General features: G+C 34.2%; 1 protein-coding gene across 1 annotated transcript; it reads right to left on the reverse strand.

The window, feature by feature from the left end:
• Nucleotides 1-14,604: 14,604 nt before the first annotated feature.
• Nucleotides 14,605-17,024, reverse strand: LOC149408773 (uncharacterized). The gene is made up of 4 exons (XM_089650455.1): nucleotides 16,475-17,024; nucleotides 15,814-15,975; nucleotides 15,484-15,582; nucleotides 14,605-14,827 (listed from the first exon to the last, which is right to left on the reverse strand). The coding sequence occupies exons 1-4, from the start codon at nucleotides 16,635-16,637 to the stop codon at nucleotides 14,721-14,723; spliced, it is 531 nt and encodes a 176-aa protein (XP_089506581.1). The 5' UTR covers nucleotides 16,638-17,024; the 3' UTR covers nucleotides 14,605-14,720.
• Nucleotides 17,025-23,449: the final 6,425 nt, after the last annotated feature.

Raw genomic sequence — 23,449 nt, forward strand, 5'->3', positions numbered from 1 at the left:
GCCAAATAATTTTATAGCAGGAATAAATTTGAACAAATCTTTGCTGTGAATTCTGTAATGGAATTGAACATAGTTCATATAGTTCATTATATTCTAATTTATTACTTATAAGTGTAATGACGGCCTCCGTGGATGAGTAGTTACTATCCATGGCTACGAATGCGATTTAAATCCCGACGTGCGCAAGTACAATTTAACTCGTGTCGCCATGACCACCATTCAGTGCAGAATCTAAACTATGCTTTAAATGGATTTAGCCGTAGTCGGTGGCTAAATCTCAATAGCCAGGTACTTCCTCTTCTCCATTCCATTCCCCTCCTCACAACATACCCCAACTGGGTATGGCATAGTCTCACTGGCTTCAGACGGTCAACCCTCATCCACGGAGGCCGTCAAATTTGATTTACTTGATCGTGCAATATTTATATATTCGTTTAATCTCCATCTCCGACTTATTTTACTATTATTAATCCCCCTTCAATTACTGTAATAGGTGAGTGCGAGATAGCAATATTATCGAGCTTGGAACACTACGCATAAGAAAAAATGATTGAATCAAATATAAAATGTATTAAAAATAAGTGTTAAGAATGTATACCTAACCAGACAAGACACTCAGAGCTATTTCAGAGAAAACCTCATGCTACAATTTGCACATTAGATTATTCAAAATATTGAGAATATTAAACAATGGATTTTTATTGCAAAGTCGTTAGCCGATTTAAAAATTTTGAATTCTAGGAAAATCTGAAATCAAAAACATTAGTGCATGACTCATTTGACAATTAGCTAATTTGCTAAGGCAGATGTAATAAATATGATTTTAAAAACGGACACTTAAATGGCATAATGGATCAACGGTGAAAATAAATCACAATATTACATGCGAAAGTGAACGGTGGAAGAAATCGAGGAGTATGTAAAACTTGACGCAATTGACCAAGTTTCTTATTATATACAGTGGTGCCTCACACAACGAACGCCTCGCACAGCGAATGCTGCACACAACGAACTTCCTTTTCGTTCATTTCACGATTCATACAACGAACTTCGCTTCACACAACGAAGTCGCCCGATCTTCTACGATCACTGCCGATTAATTGCATCCTCCCGCGCAGGCAGTCGTTAGACTCGTTAGTCACTGCGTAGTACGCTTAACTTACGCACGTATCGCAGCAATCGTTCTTCATTACGAATTAAATCGCACACGTATCACGGCAGTCGTCCTTTTAAGATAAACTCAACATTTTTTTTATATGATGGGTTCTAAAAAAAGCAGGAAGGTGATTTCTCTTGAAATGAAACAGGAAATAATTAGAAGGAGTGAATGTGGGGTAAAACAGTGTGACCTCGTCAAAGAGTTTGGCCTCAACAAGACCACCATTTTCACCATTTTGAAAAACAAGGATGCAATAAAATCAGCCAAAGTAGCCAAAGGAGTATCAAAACTATTTAATGAAAAACATAGATCTTCAATCCACGAGGAAATGGAGAGGCTATTAGCGATTTGGATTAAGGACAGGCAGGTGAAAGGTGACGTAACAACCCAAGATATTATCTGTTACAAGGCCAAGATAATTTATGAAGATCTAAAGAAAAACATCCCTGGAAGTAGCAGCAATCAAGATAATAAAGAAGATTTCAAAGCCAGCAGGGGGCCATCGGCGGAAAATGGATGAAGATGTGCAAGATTCGATTATTTCTTAAAATTAAAAAATGTGTGTTTTTTTCATTATGTTTTTAGATGTATCTAAATAAAAATAATAACAAAAAATTTATCTTTTTTTTATGTCATCTTACCATATTTTATGCTACAGAACGAATTATTTTTTTTAACATGTATTGTTATGGGAAAACGCGTTTCACATAACGAACTTTTCGCATAACGAACTTGCTCCTGGAACGAATTAAGTTCGTTGTGTGAGGCACCACTGTATATTTTATTCTCGCAAATTTACACTCCTCTTCCATCCACAAGCAAATGTTTTTAATGGAAGTGTTAATAGTGTGTGAATAAATACAAAAAAAGATTTATAATTATTCCTAACTGAAAATCGTACCAGAATTATATTTATATATAATTCTGGTACGATTTTCAGTTAGGAATAATTATAAATCTTTTTTGTAAAAATATAAATATATATAAATTTTATAAGTATATATATATATATATATATAAATATATATATATATATATATATATATATATATATATATATATATATATATGTATATCCCGCTACATTTGTTGCGTCCGACCCCTAAAAACTGCATAGCATTGCAGCGTCCACCGACTTACAGCGTCCGATATACGGACGCTGCAATTTTTTGACCTTAAAATTGGCCAGAACGATGCTTACCCCATGTAGAATCGTATGGCAAAAATTTTTGTGGAAGCAAAAAATGTCTCAGAATGTCTGGAAACGAATATTGAACGTTTGACATTTTGCCGACAGGTTCGCTACACGATGTATATATCGAACAGTGTATGTTTTTATTCATTTCTACGATCTTGCCGCGTCCACGAAGTAATATAATTTTCGATACATAACGACGATCATGCTGCGTCTATGCATTACATCGTTAGTATTGCGTCCTCAAGACCGATTACGACTAGATATTATTTTATATACATAACGACGGTCGTGCTGCGTCCACGCATTACGTCGATAGTACTGCGTCCCCGTAGCCGCTCATGAGAATATACTATTTTTAACTCATAATGACAATCATGATGCTTCCATGCATCACGTCGATAGTATTGCGTCCCAGTGAACGATCACGAGTAGATATTATTTTGAATATACAACGACGGTCATGCTGCATCCACGCATTACTTTGATAGTATTGCGTCCCCCTGGCCGATCACGTTGAAATATTATTATGAATACATAACGACGGTCTTGCTGCGTCTGCGCATTACGTCGATAGTACTGCGTCCTTGTGGCCATTCGGAGTACATTTTTAAATATTATTTGAGCGTTTGGTTGAGTAAATCATCAGATTTGGCAACATTTGGTTAATTTACAACGATGCCGCTTGATACTCAGAACTAAGAATCGTCTTGCGTGGTTTTTAATGCATAACGACGATTTTGCTGCGTCCACGCATTACTTCGATAGTACTGCGTCCCCATGGCAATTCACGAGTACATTTTTATAAATTATTTGAGCGTTTGGTTGAGTAAATCATCAGATTTGGCAACGTTGGGTTAATTTACAACGATGCCGCTTGACACTAAGAACTAAGAAGCATCCTGCGTAGTTTTTAATGCATAACGACGATTGTGATGCGTTTACGCATTACGTTGGTAGTATTGCGTCAGTTGTTGTTTTTTTTAAAAGAAAAAGCGTTTTTTTTGGGAGCGAAACCCGGTCGGCACAAAGTATAAAAAATAAAAGTGGTGTTTACAAAGTTATTGTTTTATTTTAAATTAAATAGTTGTCAATTAAACAAACAATTTATAAGTTCCCGAATATTATCTGAATATAAAATAAATCTTATAGAATAAAATAAAAACCTCAAGATATGAATTGAAATCTAGCAAGAATATCGTAACACAAATTGTGAGGATTATTATTAATATATTCATAGAATTATAACTATATATTTTATCACAACTTCATAAATGCAATGAAAACCTTAACTTAAATGAAATCAACAAAAAATCAAAATATAGAAGAATACGTATGTGAAACATACAGCGAATGCACTAAAATCTAGAACAATATAATAAATCTACTAACAATCTTGCACTTAAACATAAGGAGTATAATTTGAAACATGGACGAACTTCTGGTATACCTATGTATTTAACATTATGTCCACAACCAGATTTTTTAATACTATCCGAGGCACACTCGCATGCAATACATAAAAATATACCAAGTATTCCAAACTACAAACAATATGTCACAAATTATCACAAAAATAAAAGTAGTGGAATTGTAGTCTATGCTAAAGAAAAATTTACTGATATCAATGTTAACGAAATACCAATATGTAACGCAAACTGTTTGTCAATTAATGAATCTAAATAATTAGCCAATTAATATAATCGCATGTATCGAATACATAGCTCGTTATACCCTTATAGTCCAGTCAAGGAAAGAGGTGTAGAGTGCGTGAGCAGGTACCTTAGCGATTCCTTCAGAAACTTGATCAGGGTGCTTAGGGTGTGAACATCTTGGAATAATAATCGATAATAACATCAAATGGAAAAGTCAAATAAACTCCACAGTAGACAGAATGAGAAAACTCATCTTTATGTTTTTTAGACTTAGAAATACTGTATCATTAAAAATACTTAAAGGTATTTATTTTGCACTTGCACATTCTACACTACTACAATATGAAATCGTGGTTTGCGGGGGGGGGGGGGGTGCGTATAAATCATACCTACGTCCACTTGTGACAATTCAAAAAATATTAATAAAAATCATATTTAAAAAATCATTACATAAAGATTTATTTGATAAAAATAATATTCCATAATTAATTTTAAGCTAAATAATTATTTATATTGGAGGACTAACCGTACCACTAGTTCGAACTACAACAGCAAAACATCATTATTTATTTAACGGTATAAAATTATTCAATAAATTACTCCTGGATATATCTGAGGAAAATTATGACAGTTACAAAAAAAAACAATTTAAAATTCTCTAATACCACCTAATAAATTTTCTTATTGTTTTAAATTATTTATTTATTTATTTTATTTCAGGGAAATCAACAGTTTACAATGTGGTTCATTTATACACGTGTAATTTACCTAACTGAGAAACCAATTGCAGATTTCCGCAATATTCTATTCTATTATGTATGTAAAAATTTAAAAACTATACTTACAAGAACTAAAAAATATTAAATTTGTCGAAGAAAGCAAACACTTAGTGGCTTGACATTATACAAAATGAAACAAATACTTTGTTTTAAACCACTTTATTTTTATTTATATTTCGTCGACCGGTTTGGATTGAACCCAAATATTGTATAAAATAAATATAAAGTGGTTTAAAACATAGTATTGTTTCATTTTGTAAAAAATATAACGTTATTCAAGAGGGAGATTATTATAACATGAGATTATTTTAACTGGAGATTATTATAACAGGAGATTATTAAAACAGAAGATTATCATAACGTAATACTACATAATATATGTCATTACATAATATAATAACATTTTATGCAGTTTGGTACACGTTTAATACATTTTTAATATAGTTTTTATATTTATTTTGGTTACATTGAAGATAGAATCAGAGAGAATGTTATTATACATATGTTGAACATATTTTTCTAAGACAAGCATTTTTATTTTACAAGATTACATGAGCGTGTGTGCCGTGTAGGTACTTTCAAATCAATTCTGCTTAATAAACTCCACATATTATGTTTCTGCTTATCATTCCTTGGTATTATTTATAACTAACCTGTTTTTATTACTTTTATTGTATTTTCTTGTAAGGCTATTAATAGTTTTTGTAATAATATTTGCAATATAAATATGTAAAAATATATTGTTGTCCTCTCCTAAGTACAAGCATCTTACTTATCAGAAAAGTGATTTAAATATTATTTAATATTATGTTGTAAATATTGTAACACTAAAGATGTTAAGAAATAAAAATAAAAAAATATTTTTATTTTGAACTTAATGGTATTAATAAGTTTAACTCATTAATTAAAATATTGCAATTTGAGGTTGAACTAATTAAGTTAAATATAAAAACAGATATTATTATATTGAATACGTAACGACAGAAGTTCTGCGTCGATGGTATTGTATCCTCGTAACCAATCACGAGTAGATATTATTTTGTATACATAACGACGGCCGTGCTGCGTCCACGCATTTCGTCGATAGTATTGCGTCCCCATGGCCGTTGGCGAATTTGTACATTTTTATGTATTGTTTGAGTCCTTGGTGAAGCAAAACCCCAGATTTGGCAACATTCAGTTCATTTACAACGTTGCCACTTAGCACTCAGAACTAAAAAGCGCCTTGCGCGGGTGGACATTTTTGTAAGATGGTTTACAGTGGACGGTAAATTGATATCCCGACCTAAAAATGTCCGACCGCCCTCTGCAATGGAGCGAACTGGCGCGTTATGAAATGATACATTTTTACTAAGGGTATCGTTGTAAAAAAAATTGTCGCACGCCTGCGCCCAGTAGGTACGTTTGTATACAAGGTGCAACAAGATATTCATTCAAACTTCTCACTATCAATAGACAGTTTGTTGTCGGGTCTGGTGTGTTTCTGGATGTCAAAAAAATAAAACATAAATATATATACATATATTTTTTATATACCGCACAAGAGTCTCAACCGCTCCCGTCTGGAACAGCGAGACTGTGGCATCCCCAATCTGAGTACTAGGGTGAAGGTATTGGGGAGGGGAAGAAGATGAGGAAGATAAATGTAGAAAAGTACCTGGCTATTTATATCTGGTCACCAAACACGGCAAAAGCTTGGAAATAACGTTTCCATTCGGAATGGTGGTCACACACCAGGGCGATACCGAGAGTATATTTCACTCTGGAACGTGCTGCAAACACACTTTATATTATGTTTAATGTATTAATTGTGAAATAACACAAACAAATAAAAATTTATTTGCGCACGCCGGGTTTGACCGTCAGATTACGGGCTTCGGATTGCGAGTCGAGAGTCTTATCTCTCAACCACAGATGCTGTAATTAATTAATTAATTCACTATGAACGTGAAAACTTCACTATAAAAGTAAGAAATATTTTGTGTTGTTTATTTATTTGTTAATTTATTTATTACACCTAATAGACGTTTACATTCTAGTTTAATAGTTGAGTATCGCAGTTATTATAAATTCTTCAAAATTAAAACAATAGAGAAAACAAAATAGAATGAAAAAAAATAAAATGTTACAACAAAAGCGTATAATAAAATAAGATACATTGGTAAAAATGATAAGAAGTCTCACATAAGTAGATATTCAAAATAAAGAAAAGATTGCAAAAATTATAGATGTCTATTTGTCTCGATATATAAAAGAATTAAAATAAACAATATTTATATTGATTATTTTTAAGGTGAAATATATCTCCCATATCAGAATAAGTCATGTAATCCTAAGGGGTTTAATAATATAAGGGGCATAACAACGGCCTAAATTTACCTTTTGAAACTCTCAAAACAAATCCAAGAGTCTTAAGGGCCGTATATTAGGGTGGATCGATTTTTTGTTTTTATGCTTTTCTTAGTAGCGGGGTGTGGAATGGATGCTCTATGGGGATACTTTTAAAAGTCATTATGACAGCATTAAGATATTTCGAGTGCAAGTACTGCCCCAAGTCAATTCAAATTTTAAAAAAACAGCGAGAAACTAGAAAAAGAAGGGCTTAATCTTTGCTCAATAAAAGTAGTTAAAATATTAAAAAAATAACATTTCATTTACTAATAATATTATCTACTAATCAAGAAACAATAAAAGTACCATTGCTACACAAAAAATCAAAAAAACAATGTTAAAAAATAATGTTAAAAATCATAAAAGTTATTGTGTTTTATAGTCCTTCATCGAATTGAATACTGGCACTATACGACAAGATTCTAACTTGTTTTGTATCCACCCTTCACGTCTTTCAGGGCCGAAAACAGCAAAGCATGATGCCGTTACCACTTCGATGCATCTTTCCGTGGCTTGCGTGTGACTGGGCATAAATCGAAACTTTCACAAAATGTTGGATTCGATAGTAATTTCGTGGTCTGCAATGGCATCAATTATTGTCTAGATAGATATCAGTTTTGTAAGAGGTGGTTCTGATGGTTTTTCCCAGTAGATCAAGTCAATATAGTCTGCAGCGTTGAAATTATAAGTGGGTAGCTTAAATACTCCTATTGGAGAGAACCGTGATGTACGTTCTCGGATACTTAGAATCCGTCTCAGAGCCAACTCTCTAATTTGTCTTCCTTCTTCGTTTAACATACTAATAAGTGTATTTGAATTACGGGATCTACCACCTTTTTCAAATGCTCTGGAAGGTAACGAGACAATGTTATGGTTTCGTGGAGGTTTCTCGCCCCGTAAACACACGAGGGTTGTGTTTTTATTTTAAACCAAATCGGAACATACACTCTTAGCACAAATTCAGTCAACATTCTCTGATTTTCTGACGGATTCTTGGTTGAAATGTAAAGTCAAAGATTAGAATTTGCTGTTGTTAATCAACGCGAATGACAGATTTTACTCGGGTTTCTTTTCGCTAAGTTTTCGTTACATTGTCCTTCGGCGATTGCTCGGCACATTTCCAATAAATAAAGCTGGTCTGTACTAAGGTCGTCACGGAATTTTGTAATGTACGGTAAGTTGCATTCTATTGCTTGAAATTCTATCACAGGAAGATGTTCACAGTTCTTGAGTAACTTTCCAAGTTGGCTGCTGAAGCTTCTAGGACCTGTTGTCGTTCCATCAAGATATTCGAAAAGGTGTCTTAAACTTAACTCGTTAGCATGCAACTGACAGACCAACCACTGAAGTGAACGATGGAGCTTTCCTTCGAGAAGTCGAATAATGCCAGACTCAGTTTCAGTATTAACTGCTGTTCCGTCACATCCGATAGCCACGATGCACGCTAAATCAATAGATTTTGCCACAAAATATACGAACAATTTGTGAGCTATTGTTTTAGCATCGTCGTAGACAATGTATTGTGAGCCAGGTTCTTTCAAAAGACAGATATGTTCTTCTTTCACAACTTTTCTGCGTCTATCCTCCATGATTAATGTTTTATCCTTTCGACCGTCAAACGATATGCAAATGCACGAATCAAAATGGAGCTGATTGATGGCAGTTAGTGTGGTCCTAGTTTTGGCACGAGCACGTCGAATCTTATAACGATCGATCACGTTTGTTAGATTATCTGTTGTCACTAATCCAATATCTTGTAATGTGGCGCAGACGATGGCAGCACCTGCCCGATCAGAAATACTGTATCAATCCAATGTTCTGGATACAACAGATCCACTGTATGTTGAATTTATTACATAAGAAGAAGAAGTAGATGAAGCAAAGTATTGTTGGTCAGTTGGAAGATCAACGTTAGTAAAACTTGAAACTGTACTGCGAGATGTGGACGGTTGATCTAAAGATTTTTGTTGTGTTTCTTGGTTAAGTTTGCGATTTAATTTTCTTAACATATTGCTCTCATTTTGCTCAGTAGTTTTTCTATCTAAAGAACTAATCATCATTTTTCTGTCACCTCTTTGATCTATCAAAAAATGTCTTTCTTTAATAGGTACTTTTTGATCTTGCGCACAAAATAATTTTCGAACGAAGAACATTTGCAAGCAGCGATATCAAATAACGTCTAGGTGCGTCTTTTGAAATCATCCAGTTTTTTAAGGTAACTCTCACTATGCTTTCTACCTTTGCATGGTTTAAGAATCGCCCGATATTTTTCATGGTCGTCCTTTATTAGCGCCAAAATTGTGCGATGTTCCACGATCGGTAGAGACGGTCGTTTCCAAATATTTTCTATTTTAGTAGCAACAATTTCACTAGTATCTCTTACCAAATCCTGGAATCGTTTTTCTGTGCTTTGCGAGACGTGAATGAAATATTTCATATCAAAATGTCTTCATAACTTGGTAACACACTAGCTGCTAATTGTTTACTGATGATTGCAATAACGCATGCAACACCCCCGCGGCCCCGCGTCACTGCGCGCGGGAATGCGCGGTGCGCGAGCGAGGCGCGAAATTGGACTCAGCAATTTGTCAAATTTTCGCGGGAAAATAAATATTATCATATTTTTTTAATATTATTATTTAAGGCGCGACAATTTTTATTCATTATGATATGTAAAAGTAAAAATTGAAGTATTAATATTGACACAAAACTGTTTTATAAGGGGACATTTTTTTACCAGATTTTAAATAATTCAACTGCTTTGGGGCAGTACTTCCTATCAAAATTTCAAATTGATATTTTGTATGCTTAATTGTATGTACCTAGAGCATCTATTCCGCACCCCGCGAAAACTGATTTATAAAAAATAAAAAATTCCATACAATGGCGATCCACCCTACCGTATATACGGAAGACGTAAAAATTAAATCGACCTTCAAAACGCCATGTAACAAACAAATAATATACACTCGGACGCAAGAATATATTATTCAGTATGGACGTGAAACCTTTATTAGAATAGTCAGCAATATACGGCAGACGTAACAATTAAATTAGAGTGAACGGACGTGAAACCTATATTAAAAGGAACCCTCAATATACAAAAAATATACACCCGGACGTGAGTATGTACGTGACGCTAGAAATGCATGAGAGTGTAATAAACATCAAAACCTGCATTATTATGAATATTAAAAAAATATGATACTAGCGATTATCGTGAGTAAAACATAGTGCAATATTCACAAAAACAATCTAAAAAAAAGAACTAGAAGTGCTGGACGCCCAAAGACGGATTTACGCACGGACGCAATAAATGTTGTGGGACCTATATATATATATATATATATTTATATCGGACAACACTTATTGGAACATCTTTGAGTAAACCACCTTTCTTGATCATCCTTTCACATGTGATATATAACGCTATAAATTACGTGGCAACATGTTTTTTTGTGAAATAAATTTAAAATGTGGTCAGCTATTATATATACAGCTATTTTATGCATATGCTCACAAAATTTTCATCATTAAATCATGAACGCATGTTGATCTTTTTTATGAAAGCACTTACTTGATATGCAATGTTGCCAAATCTTTTGTCCTTCTGTCGAGCTTCTGTTTGGACGGACTTGAACAGATTTTTTTTGTTGGTTGAATATTCGAAAATACGTAATGCATTGGAACGTTTGGCGCGAATATTTAAAATTGCGGGTTTATTTAAAAGTAAAGTTATACAATCAAAACTTATTTATATTACGTTTACAGTTGAATTAATTATTTTAAAATTAGTTTTGTAGAACAGGCTTTTATAAGATATTCTATCTTTTTAATAGCATTAATTTATTATTTGAAAATGTAGATTGATTTACAATTAAAATACCAAAGTTCAATAATATTAGTATTGTGTTTACAGTATTATTGGAAGTATATTTTATAAAATCTGATTTATTTGAGTTGTTTTCTTTCCTTTTATTATAAAATACCTATTATATGATTTTCAGAAAACGATTTTTGTACACAATATTTGTGCTGGTGTATAATAATAACTATTAATACATATTTTGTATTAATAGTTCTTCATTTTTGTTAATTTTATAACCTTAAATATAAAAGTTACAAATCAATGTACACCATAATATGTATGTATAGTTGTAATGTGTAAACTTTCCTAAATAAAGATATTATTATTATTTTTTAGTGGAATAAATCTTTGATTTTTTTTTTACATTTACTCCACACAAGAGGCCCTGAGGATAATAATTTCCCTCAGGGCCTATGTCATCTTTGAAGATGCTGTGTGGAGGGTCTTTTTGAGGAGAGGAAGGAGTGAACATGTGTCTTGAAGAGACCCATGTCATATGAGGGAGGAAACACAGAGGCCGGAAATTTGATCCAGAGCCGAGCCGTTGAACACCGAAACGAGTCGTAGAAACGACCCGTTCTCATGCGACTAATGTTAACCGTGTACATATGTTGGGCATGCATTTGGCGTGTTTCCCGACTATGCTCCGGTGCTGAAGGGATTAATGATGCTAGTTCCTCGGAGCATCTTCCATAGAAATACCGGTAGAACAAGCATATGCTCTAAAAATTGCAATCCGTTTGTTAAGATGGGAGAATCTATCAAACAGACCGCCCGTTTCTGCACAGAGTCGAGGGTTTTTTCAGGTATTTTCGGGCTTCACACCAGAGGTGGCTGCCAAATCCAACCGTGGGGCGCCCTTGTGATTTGTACAGGGTTAGCAGTTGTGTACTATTCAAGTATTTGCGGGCCCTGTACAGTACGCCCTCATTAACCTCAATTAATTGAAATATTCAGAACTGTTTTATAGTGAATTGTTTTATAGTGAATACCTCACAAGAGTCCCAACTGCTCCCGTCTAGAGCCAGTGAGAATATGGCATCCCCAATTGGGGGATGTTGTGTGGCTGAGGGTAAGTGGGGAAGGGAAAGAGGAAGGTGGTGAAGTACCTGGCTATTCAGATCTAGTCACTAAACACGGCTAAACCCATTTGGAGCAACGTTTCAATTCTGAATGGTGGTCTTACACCAGGGCGATACTGGTAGTATCTTCCACTCTGGAACGTGCCGCAAATATACTATATATTATTTTAATTAATTAATTGTGAAATAACACAAATTAATCAAATAAAATTTATTTGCGCACGCCGGGTTCGAACCCGCGACCTTCGAACTAGTTATGTTACTGAGCCATTTTTTTGTTTGTTTAACAATAGCTCCACACAGGAAGCCCTGAGGAAAATATTTTCCCTCAGGCCTATGTCATCTTTGAAGATGCTGTGTGGAGGGTTTTTTAAGGAAGGGAAGGAGAGGAAGGATAAGGGGTGGGTGGGTGGGGTCTGTGGGTCCAGGAGTGACGGACGTATGAATCCATCCCTCCCACTGCGGTGCAAGACGATGTTCCCAAAGAGTTCTGCCTGAAAGGTTTCCCTCAACCTGTCTCTCCGGCCTTCCACGTAGCTGGAGGACACATCCACCGCCAAGACCCGAGCAAACCTCACCCCATGAACCCGGGCACAGTCACCAAACCACTTGGGGTGACCTATGGCAGAGGTGTAGTTATCCAATAAATGGTTCCCGGGGTGGCAGTACCAAATTGTAAATAGATTAGAAGATACTTTCCTGAATGGTCGCCATTCCCCATGGGGTTACCAGTCACGTCTTCCACTCTGGAATGTACCCGGCAGTAGCTGTAGTATAATCTACCATAGCCACATATTGCACAAGTCTTGTGTTTTAATAAAATTTTGCACAAATTCATTGTTTGGTAAAATAAAAACAAATTTGAAAAAATTCACATTTTAATTTATTTATTTTCAGACATTTTTAAAAACTTTCATTAGGAAATTCAACAGAACTAAAACAAACTTTAAAACTAATTAAGTAATGATTTTTACATAATTGCAGTTTAAAAAATATACAATACGTTATACAAAACTGCCATTATCAGAGTTTAACAAAATATATAATAGCAAAATCGAGAGAAACAAAACATACTTAAAAAATAATGAAGTAATGATTTTTACATAATTTCAGTTTAAAATAATATGGAAAACGTCATACCAAACTGACATTATCAGATATTAACAAAATATATAATAGCAAAATCGATTGAAATAAAACATACTTAAAAAATAATTAATTAATGATTTTTACATAATTTCAGTTTAAAATAATATGGAAAACGTCATACCAAACTGACATTATCAGAGTTTAACAAAATAGAGAAATAAATCACACTTAAAAAAAAAATTGCATTCATTTTCAACTAATTAATTTTCCTTATTTAGTAAAATCCTTATTTAACAACATCCCCATTAAAGAATGCCTTAAAATAATTGAAAATATCCTAGAACAATCTAATGTCAACCCAATAATAAGAAAAGAGTTATTCCAGCTCATAAAATTTGCATACAAACAAATTATTTTCTTTTTAATGATACATATTTTGAGCAATTGGACGGACTTCCCATGGGATCCCCTTTAAGCCCACTTCTAGCGGAGATATTTATGGATCATATTGAAAATATTATTCTAAAGTCTCCCTTAGCTAAATATATAATATACTATGTCAGATATGTAGACGATATCTTAATATGTTGGAAAGGCACCAACCGTCAATTAGATATCTTTATTAATTGGGCCAACACTGTTAATAATAAAATCTGCTTCACAGTCGAACATGAGATCAAAGGTAAAATATTTTTTTTAGATCTAACAATTGGAAAGAATAATAATAAACATACTTTTGAAATATTTAGAAAACCAACTTTTACAGACACTACAATAAATGCAAATTCAACTCATCCTTCAGAACAGCCAGAAAATGCAAATTCAACTCATCCTTTAGAAACAGAGGTAATTATCTTTAAAATGTACAAAAAGTACGTTACCTGAGAAAAATCCACATGATCGTGTTAGAGTACTAAAATCATCTTCTATATTATTATGCCCAGACAATTCTGAAATTTCAGAATCTCTAAGAAACTCAAATATTTCATGTATTTAAAAATGAAAATATTGCAAAAATAGCAATGTCTGACCCATTAATATGTTCATATGGGTCTTTATTATTAAGTAATCACACGGAACACCATTTGAATACACATATAACATCGAAGATGAGGGATTTAGCCAAGGTGTATATAGTTATTAAAGAACAGAAACCTTCAATTTCAACCTTTGATTTAGCGTTTGACCCTGTGCATTTTGATGTTTTTATTAAAGCCGTACAAATAAATAGTGGTTACGATGAAATTACAGGTTCTGTAAAAATTCCTAGCATGTCTCAACGACTTTGTACGGCTATAAAAGATTGTACAAAGTCGTTGAGACATGCTAGGATTTTTTACAGAACCTGTAATTTCATCGTAACCACTATTTATTTGTACGGCTTTAATAAAAACATCAAAATGCACAGGGTCAAACGCTAAATCAAAGGTTGAAATTGAAGGTATGTTCGTTACCAGTTTAGTACAATATGGACATGAGTTTTTACGGTCATGCACTCGTGCTCATTTACTAGTAGAAATAGTGCTTCGAGTTGTAGTCGATGACACTTCGATTGCCTCCTGCTTCTCTAAATGATGTTGCTCATCATCGGCGTTGGAAATTTTCATATCTAAAAAGTAACAATACATTATTTAGCTTTCTTTAAACTTAATTAGTAAAACCTCAAATTATAAGAAAGCAGTCATTGTTGAATGAAACACTAGTATATATTGAATTATTTCGCGGATAAGCGATAAGCCGCCATAGCTCAGTGGTCAGAGCTGTCGACCGGAAATCGAGGGGACACGGGTTCGAGTCCCGTTGGCGTTATGTAAATCTCAATTATTTGTACCTATATTTTGTTAACTCGGATATTTTCTTATATTATTTTGTATAACATATATTTATCATATAAGATCTGTATAATTAAAAAAATATATAAATAAATAAAGATGTACATTATTATCTGTAAAAGCCCTATGGGCGTTTAAATAAATAAATAAATAAATAAAGTATCTTTTATCAGGAGATTTTTCAATGTGGATGAGTGTTTCAGGCGAATAATTATTGCTTTTAAAATAATTATAATTAAATTAAATTATTTAATTAAATGAAGACAATATTAGCATCACTCAATCTAAAATCTGAAACAGAAAAAATACGGTCACATCTGGGACTCGCACCGGACCTTCGGCTTTCTGGGCCGCACCTCTGACCATATAATAATCAAATTATATGTTACGTATTGATTGTTTCAAGAGTATTAAACATGTTTTCTGTAGATACCTGATTCTATCGAAGAAGTAACGTTGTTCGGTTTGTATAGTGAATCATCATCTTCGGACGTCGGCGGACTCCTTTCTAACATTACTTCAGTTTTGGTTTCTAAAATAAAGCATAATATATTATATATTTATCCAATAATAATATCTCAATGTAGTAAGTAAGTCATGTGCACAAATATGAAACCTAACCTAATATAATGACAAAACAACAGACTAATTAAGCATTTGCAACGGAATATTTAATTAGCAGCATTTCTGATATTACCTATAACAATTTACTATAAGCTAAGGTAGCTCTGTAATATTTCAGATTATTATCAGTGAATATTACCTGAATCTGAGGAAGTTTCATGGTTAATTTCTTCGCCCAGTATGCTCTGCATATTGCTGATGATTAAACTTTGTCCTTTGGAAATTAGCGAAAAGGGTGAAGACGAGATCATGTCGTCAGTACTGTTTATTGATGTACGTAAATCACTGGTTCTTGGAACATCTATAAAATATCAAGAACAAACACATTGAAACATACATATATGTACCTGCAGTTTTCTGTTTTTGCAAATTTTATTTCCACAAAGGAATTTGTTTAATTTGAATATGAACAAATTAATGGGTGATTATCCGACGTGTAAAACTTCGTTTTAACTTAATTATTTTAAGAAACAACTGTTTGAAAACAAAACATGCTTTTAAATGCATATTTTAGTATAGGAATATGGCTTTAGTTTGATTTGACATTTTTACCACAAGTTGTTAGGTTAGCTTTTTTGAATTTTGTTAATACATAATATATATCTATTATTCAAAATAATTTTACTGCTTGGGTTCTCAAAAAAGAAAGAAAAAAATCATGACCTATATAATAAAATACGGTAATTATTCTGTACTCATTTGATAAGCATAGATTAAAATTGTTAATATTATATTTATTATATTAATTCTATATTTTACAATTTAGGTTATTACCTATTTAGAAATATGTAATAGCTTACCGTATTTAAAATCCATTTCGCAAAGCTGAAAGATTTTATTAAATCTCCTTCGTAATAAAGCTAATAAAACGCAAAAACAAATCAACCTGTCAACTGATTCGTGATATACGAACATTGAATAACGGTAATATTTAATATTATCTGTTAGCCAGTTACAAGTCATTAAGTGTTTCAGAAAACTAACCTGAAGCTAGCTTCAAATGGACCAATACAAACAAACCAGCCTTGTGCTAGCAAACAACATCATTCGATAATGGGCTCTAAATAATATAACTTTAGAGGTTAATTTTGCATACAATTCTTGAGCCTTATAGTTCCTTTCGAATATTGTTTAGACCAATACGCAATGTCGTACGATAATAAGCTCTAAATAATATTACTTTAGAGGCTATTTTTGCATACAATTGTTAAAACATTTAATTACTTTAGAAAATTATTTGTACACCTGCGTTTGACACAAATAACGATGGCAACGTCGCTTTTTGAGATCAATGAAGTTAGTTTAACATACGATAGAAATAATTAACAAAGTCAGGTTGAATATCTGAGATAAAATCGCATATAGGAGCATATCTAATGCTCACGAAAATCGCACTTGTCACATCAAATTGAGTTGAAAATGCCACTGATCTCGTCTCGCCGAGACGATTAAAATGGCATTTAAATCTCAATTTGTCGATGATCAAGTAAGTGCTCAATGATCAAGTAAGTCGAAATGATCCAATAGTTCCGGTTATTTGCAGACGCTAAGATGTACAAAGTGCCGTATCATAAACCTATATATATATATTTATCCCCTCTCGTACTATGTTGATCTTGCGCGACGGTACGCCAGGTATATGTTGATCCGTTTGCATTTGTTGATCCACCTCGGATATGTTGATCCATTACCCAAGCTGGCATACATATGTAAATCCCTATAGATCAACTTGTGTCATCGAGATTTAGCTGTAAGCCACGCCCATTTTTCGGTCGCATATACATTTTACACGATTTATTTTGTTGATCTATATATTTCTGACAAACTTGACGGCTTGCATGCGTTGTAAATTGAAAACCGCCGATTTCGCGCGCGTTGTGGTACTTTTAAGATTGTGTTAGAACATCCATATTCTATGAAAATGACTTTGTACTTAAAGAGGATAGACTGCCTCACGAGTATTTATATTGAAAAACTTTCGCAAACATCAAATCCATGCTAAAAAAATCTTTTGAACTTGATTAAACAAAAATTGTAAATTTAATACATCATTTACTTACTACGTTTCGTGACTTAGCAGGGGTGCCCGGGTTCATGGGGTGAGGTTTGTCTGGGTTATTTTATAAGAGAAATTTTGAACTTTGATTGAATAAAATTTTTATTTTAATGTATCTTTTACCATCTCTCCCGACTTAAGTTTCTTGTAATTATTAAGTTGAAACAAAGCGTAATATCCATAATATGTGCCTATTAAAATTGCGGCGATTAGATTGGTGAGAATTTAATAATTTCAAATTTTAAATTAAAATTGCTATTAATTTATTCAAATTTGTTGTTTATTAAACATGGCTAAAGTCATTTCAAGCACCGATTCCAACCAACGATGTTTTAGTATATGTTCGTCAATCAACAGGAGCCATAATGTCTGTACATCAGAGCCCTCGAGAACTATTACAATTATGTGTACCGCCGCCCCGGGAACCATTTATTAGATAACCAACACCCCTACCCTAGGTCACGGCCAACCTTTAGCGAGATTGTTGTTTATTTCTTATATTTTTTACATCATTTCCACACAGGAGGCCCTGAGGAAAATCTTAACCCTCAGGGCCTATTTCATCTTTGTGAATGCTTTGTTGGGGGAATTTTGAAGGAAAGGAAGGAGAGTGAGTTCTGGTAAGTAAATAGGTTTGATGGATGGGTAGTAATCTGGGGTTTAGTGTGTTTGAGTGATATACATAAGAATCTAACTCTCCTACTGCGTTGCAAGGCGATGCGTTGAAAGAGGACTAATCGATCCGGCCCACCACGCAGTTATTAGGCAGGCGCATCCGCCGCCAAGCCCCTCACATACCTCATCCCATAAAATCGGGCACTCCTGATAAGTCACCAAACATATCAAACAACTTGGGGAGACCTATGGCAGAAGTGTGGGTTATCCAATAAATGGTTCCCGGGGCGGTGGTACACATACCCTCCTCCCAAATTGTGATAAACGTCTACTTTCAAATGTAAAACATAATTTAAAACGTACCTAAATGACGGCCTCTGTTATCGAGGGGTAAGGCTATCGACTAGCAATCCGAAGGTCGCGGGCTGAAATAAATTTTACTAAAATTAATTTGTACTATTTTACAATTAGTGTTTGGCAACCAGATCTGAATAGCCAGGTACTATCCCAACTTCCTCCTCGTCATCTCCTTCGAGGTTCACAATATCTTCAGTCTCACGACAACCCCGATTGGGGATGCCATAGTCTCACTGGCTCCAGGGACTCTGGTGTGATATTCATTTTTTTTTTTTAAATGAAAACAGAAATAGTGTCAGTGAATAACATTCATTTAACATGACCACCCAACGAGAGGCTGATTTGTTTCACAGTTTATGGAAGACACGTGCAGTGCTATACTAATACCAGCTAGAGGAGAGCGTAAAACACTTCAATATTTTTTTATTTAAATTTTGATAATTCCTCGATGATTCATATTAATGTTTCATAAAAAAATACAAATGAAATCACACCACATCCAGACAAAGAAGCCGATATGTTTTTATACACTAAAAACGTTTATTTGGATATTCTCTGTATGAAAACTAATTTCGTTAATAAAATAATACTGTATTGTGAATTTGATCAGACCTACTCTTCGTTGTTAAGATAATGCACCTGCGGACTCTGGCCTTAAAGTAATAATACTCTAAGTCTCTGGCCGCCGGCCGAGATATAACGACACCCTGATTAGAATACATTTAATTGTTTTGTCTTTGATATCATAAATATTTTTATTAAATTAAAAACGGCTATGGAATTCCACGTTTTGCCACCGCGATACTATTGATTACTTAACACGGCTAAATATTTCATAACGACTTATTAACGATTCCAGAATGTATTTTATTTATTACTGTTTTTAAATATTTCTGTTTCCTTAGACAATTTTTTTTTATAAAGTGCCTATAAACTACATTTTATTACTTATCCACTGGAGCGATTTCTGCCATATTTTAGACCGGTCGGTGGCCGAGTTGACATCGCGTTTGGGTCCCACCCAGGCATAGTGTGTTCAATTCCTGGGCTGGCTAAGTCCCCCATCACAACATAAGCAACATTTTCAGCTGACTGTGGTGGTAGTAGGAGATTTTCAAATATTGCCAGGTTATTCTTAACCCGGGAATGTTTGTCTTTCTTTTCAAAAATTAGTTTATATTGTTTATGTTTTTATGTTTTCGGGGGATACCAGTACAATTGACCCAGTACTACAACTAAACGTCAGTTTTTTTTAAAGTTTCTGTGAATACAGCTCCCAAGTCTTGCTCAAGTGCATGTCCGTCCGTAACACTTAGTCAATGTACTTATTTTTTCGTTGTCCTCTCGTTCCTAATGTGAAGTTGCTATTTTAATTTTAATTCATAAATGAGATCCCTGAGGCGTATGTGTGGTTAAACCATGTTTGATCATGTGAGGAATGTGGAGATCCGCAAAGAGTGCAAGGCTGATGTAAGCGTAATGAGTAAGATTAAGAAAGGGACGCTTAGATGGTTTGGGCATGTAGAGCGAATGAGCGAAGATAGGAGTGTGTAAAGAGGATATATGATGCAAATGTGAATGGTAGCAGAAGTCGGGGAAGCCCGAGGAAGACATGGCACGATCAAGTGAATCAGATACTCGAGTCGGGTCATGTCAAGAGTCAGAATAATAGAAGAGTATTATGAGACGATGTATGAATGTGAATGAGGCAAGAAGTGTGTGCCAAGACCGAGTTGTTTGGCGGTCCGTCCTCTCTGTCTACCCCTGCGGGGAAACGGCGTGATCGTTAATTAGTTAGTTAGTTAAATATACACGTTGTTTGGGGGAAAGTTTTATCTCATTCATAAAAAAAAAACTTTTTTCCTTCTTTTTTATTGAGATTAAAGCAAACTATGATATAAACATAATTTTATTTTTTTATTTTATTACACTAAATAGTTACGGTTCGTGACTAGACTGATTTTCTTGATGCCGATAGTGTATTACGTTAAACATAATTGAAATTTTGAAAAATTATTATTCAACTAATTAAAAACCTTTTTTTCCTCGTCGAAGTTATTAAAATTGGACAACTTTGGTTGAATTGGTTCAATTGGCCACATATAGAATTCATTTGGGCCACTGTAAAAAAAACTTCATATAAAATATAATCGAACAAATTGATTAAATATAATTGCATTTGTAACCACCTTGTAGCTGTTTTTTAGTTTATGATTTATTTATTTCAAAGAAAGATGCCGACTTCCGGTCATATTGTTTTATAATATTAAATATGAGATGTTTCTTTTAAGAGCATTTCATTTTATTTAGAGAACTTTAAAATATAAACATTTCCGGTAAGGGTTCCATGATAACTCAACACAGTGACAATTCAACACACCTTTAAAAAGTGATGTAAAGTCATTAGAAACGATGAATAAAAAAATTAAACCTAACCGAACCTAACCTACTTAACCCAGTTAATAATGTTTTTGTTTCATCACTTTCCATGACTTTACATAACTTTTTAAAGATGTGATGAATTATCATTTTGATGATTTTTCTGGTCATCTCCGGTAAGATGTAACAATCGTTTATACAGAATATTAATATTTGAAGTTGAGTTGAGTTGGGCGAATATTAAGCTTACGAGTTTTTTTAAATTCTAAAATAATGTGATAATCGATAAAAGATGGGTGGACTCATTGCTTATAATATAGATCAGTTTGTATGTCTCTATATTCAAATTCGGAGGTATGACTTTTTTTATGTGACACCTCTCACAAGAGTGCCCTTGTCTTTATACGTTAAATACATAATACATGACGGCCGGCGTGGTCTAGTGGTATACGCTTTTGACTACAGATCCGACGGTCGCGGGTTCGAACCCGGCGTGCGCAAATAAATTTTATTTGATTAATTTGTGTTATTTCACAATTAATTAATTTAAAATAATATATAGTATATTTGCGGCACGTTCCAGAGTGGAAGATACTCTCAGTATCGCCCTGGTGTAAGACCACCATTCAGAATTGAAACGTTGCTTGAAATGGCTTTAGCCGTGTTCGGTGACCAGATCTGAATAGCCAGGTACTTCCCCACCTTCCTCTTCCCCATCTCCCTCCCCTCCCCAATACCCTCAGCCTCACAACATACCCCAATTGGGGATGCCATAGTCTCACTGGCTCCAGACGGGAGCAGTTGGGACTCTTGTGCGGTAATACTATAAAAAAAAAAAAAAAAAAAAAAACATAGAAACTATGTCTCCACCCAGTTGGGCAGCGTTATGGGGCGGATTAAGATAGGGTCCGTAGGAATGAATTTATTAATGCGGGTCTTAAAGAGGCCCGGATTATATTGAGGAAGAAAAACAGATGCCGATAGCTCGTTCCACATACGAGCCGACTTACGATAAAACGAGTCGGAGAAACGACCCGTTCATATATGTATAGATAACATCAACTTAACTGTGAACGTGTATTCCGCTCGTGTCCGTCGAGTTGTCGAGTATCAAGCACGTGCACGGTGCACCGGGGATCAATGCTGCTAGCTCCTTTTAACAGGCTCTAATAAAATATCTGTAGAATAGACACAGCATACGCACATTTCGTCATACATGATTTTACCGTACATATGCCTCAGGGATCTCATTTCTACAGTATTCAGTCTACTTTCAGCCTTCTTCTGCCAGTTCCATGCCTCACTTCCATATATTAGGGTAGGTACCAGCACTCCATTGTGGACTGCTAGCTTCGCTTCTTTGGACAGTTTTTTCTTAGCTCCAACCTCGTCCAATCATCCATTAATTACCCATTATAACCAAGAACCCGGCCACCCCTACTAAGTCACGAAGCGTAATCAGGAGAGATGGTAATAGATGCAAGTTCAATATTTCCCATATAACATTATGCCTTTTGCCGCCATTTTGGATTTTGATGGTCAAAAGGTATCTCTCAACCATTCTCTTTCGATCCGGCCCGCCACGCAGTAGGTATTTTTTTAATGGATTTGATTTTTGCGAAAGTTTCGTTTCAATCTAAATACGCATACATTTCTTATAAACAATTCAAGCAACAAACAGTCGAATGAACACGTCATTTTGATTTGAAACGGTACCATCTCACAGTCATTTCATGCGATATCCGACTCTAGAGACTAATACTTTGAGTTCAATATCACAAAAGATTACGGAATCAGATAAAACCTTGTGATGAACAGTCCACCGATTGCTCTTGATTGGTTCATTTAGTAAAACCATATATAGGGACACAGATCAACTTTGTCCAATAACTTCTTACCTGGATCAACATACTACGGGAATAGATCAATATATATGAGATCAACATAAGTATGCCAATTTAGGTAGATCAACATAAATTATGCATCCGATTTCCATACAAATTTAGAAAATTTTATGAACAGTATATCAAATGGTTTTTCTGGCAAACTGGAAACATCTGATAATATTATTACTCCAGCGTCTGGACGGTGTAGGCCCTGTGATTGGTCAAATTCAAATTGTGTTTAAATAAGACTTTAAAGATTAAGACACGATTTCATACTGAAATAGAATCACCACATGTAATACGATATTTCTTAAAAAATATCGTTTCTGCTCATACAATTTTTGGATAATATCGAAGAAAATATGTCTTAGAAAGTTCATAATCCATTGGATTAATTACATTACAGTGAAAATTATCCACAATTACGTGATTACGTTTGACGTTTGACGAAAAAGGCACGTGTTAATTCAATATGGCCGATA

Source organism: Hesperophylax consimilis, unplaced genomic scaffold (assembly GCF_061612785.1).
Source record: "Hesperophylax consimilis isolate HC1 unplaced genomic scaffold, BYU_Hcon_1.0 scaffold_73, whole genome shotgun sequence".
In the NCBI taxonomy this organism is placed as follows: domain Eukaryota; kingdom Metazoa; phylum Arthropoda; class Insecta; order Trichoptera; family Limnephilidae; genus Hesperophylax; species Hesperophylax consimilis.

What these genes read in the sequence shown, in the direction of transcription:
- LOC149408773 (XM_089650455.1), bottom strand. Translation starts at nt 16,637, where the DNA reads ATGACTTGTAACTGGCTAACAGATAATATTAAATATTACCGTTATTCA. An exon ending in CGAAATGGATTTTAAATACG is followed by an intron (nt 15,976 to 16,474) that starts GTAAGCTATTAC and finishes GATATTTTATAG; the next exon opens with ATGTTCCAAGAACCAGTGAT. An exon ending in TACTTCTTCGATAGAATCAG is followed by an intron (nt 14,828 to 15,483) that starts GTATCTACAGAA and finishes GTTACTTTTTAG; the next exon opens with ATATGAAAATTTCCAACGCC.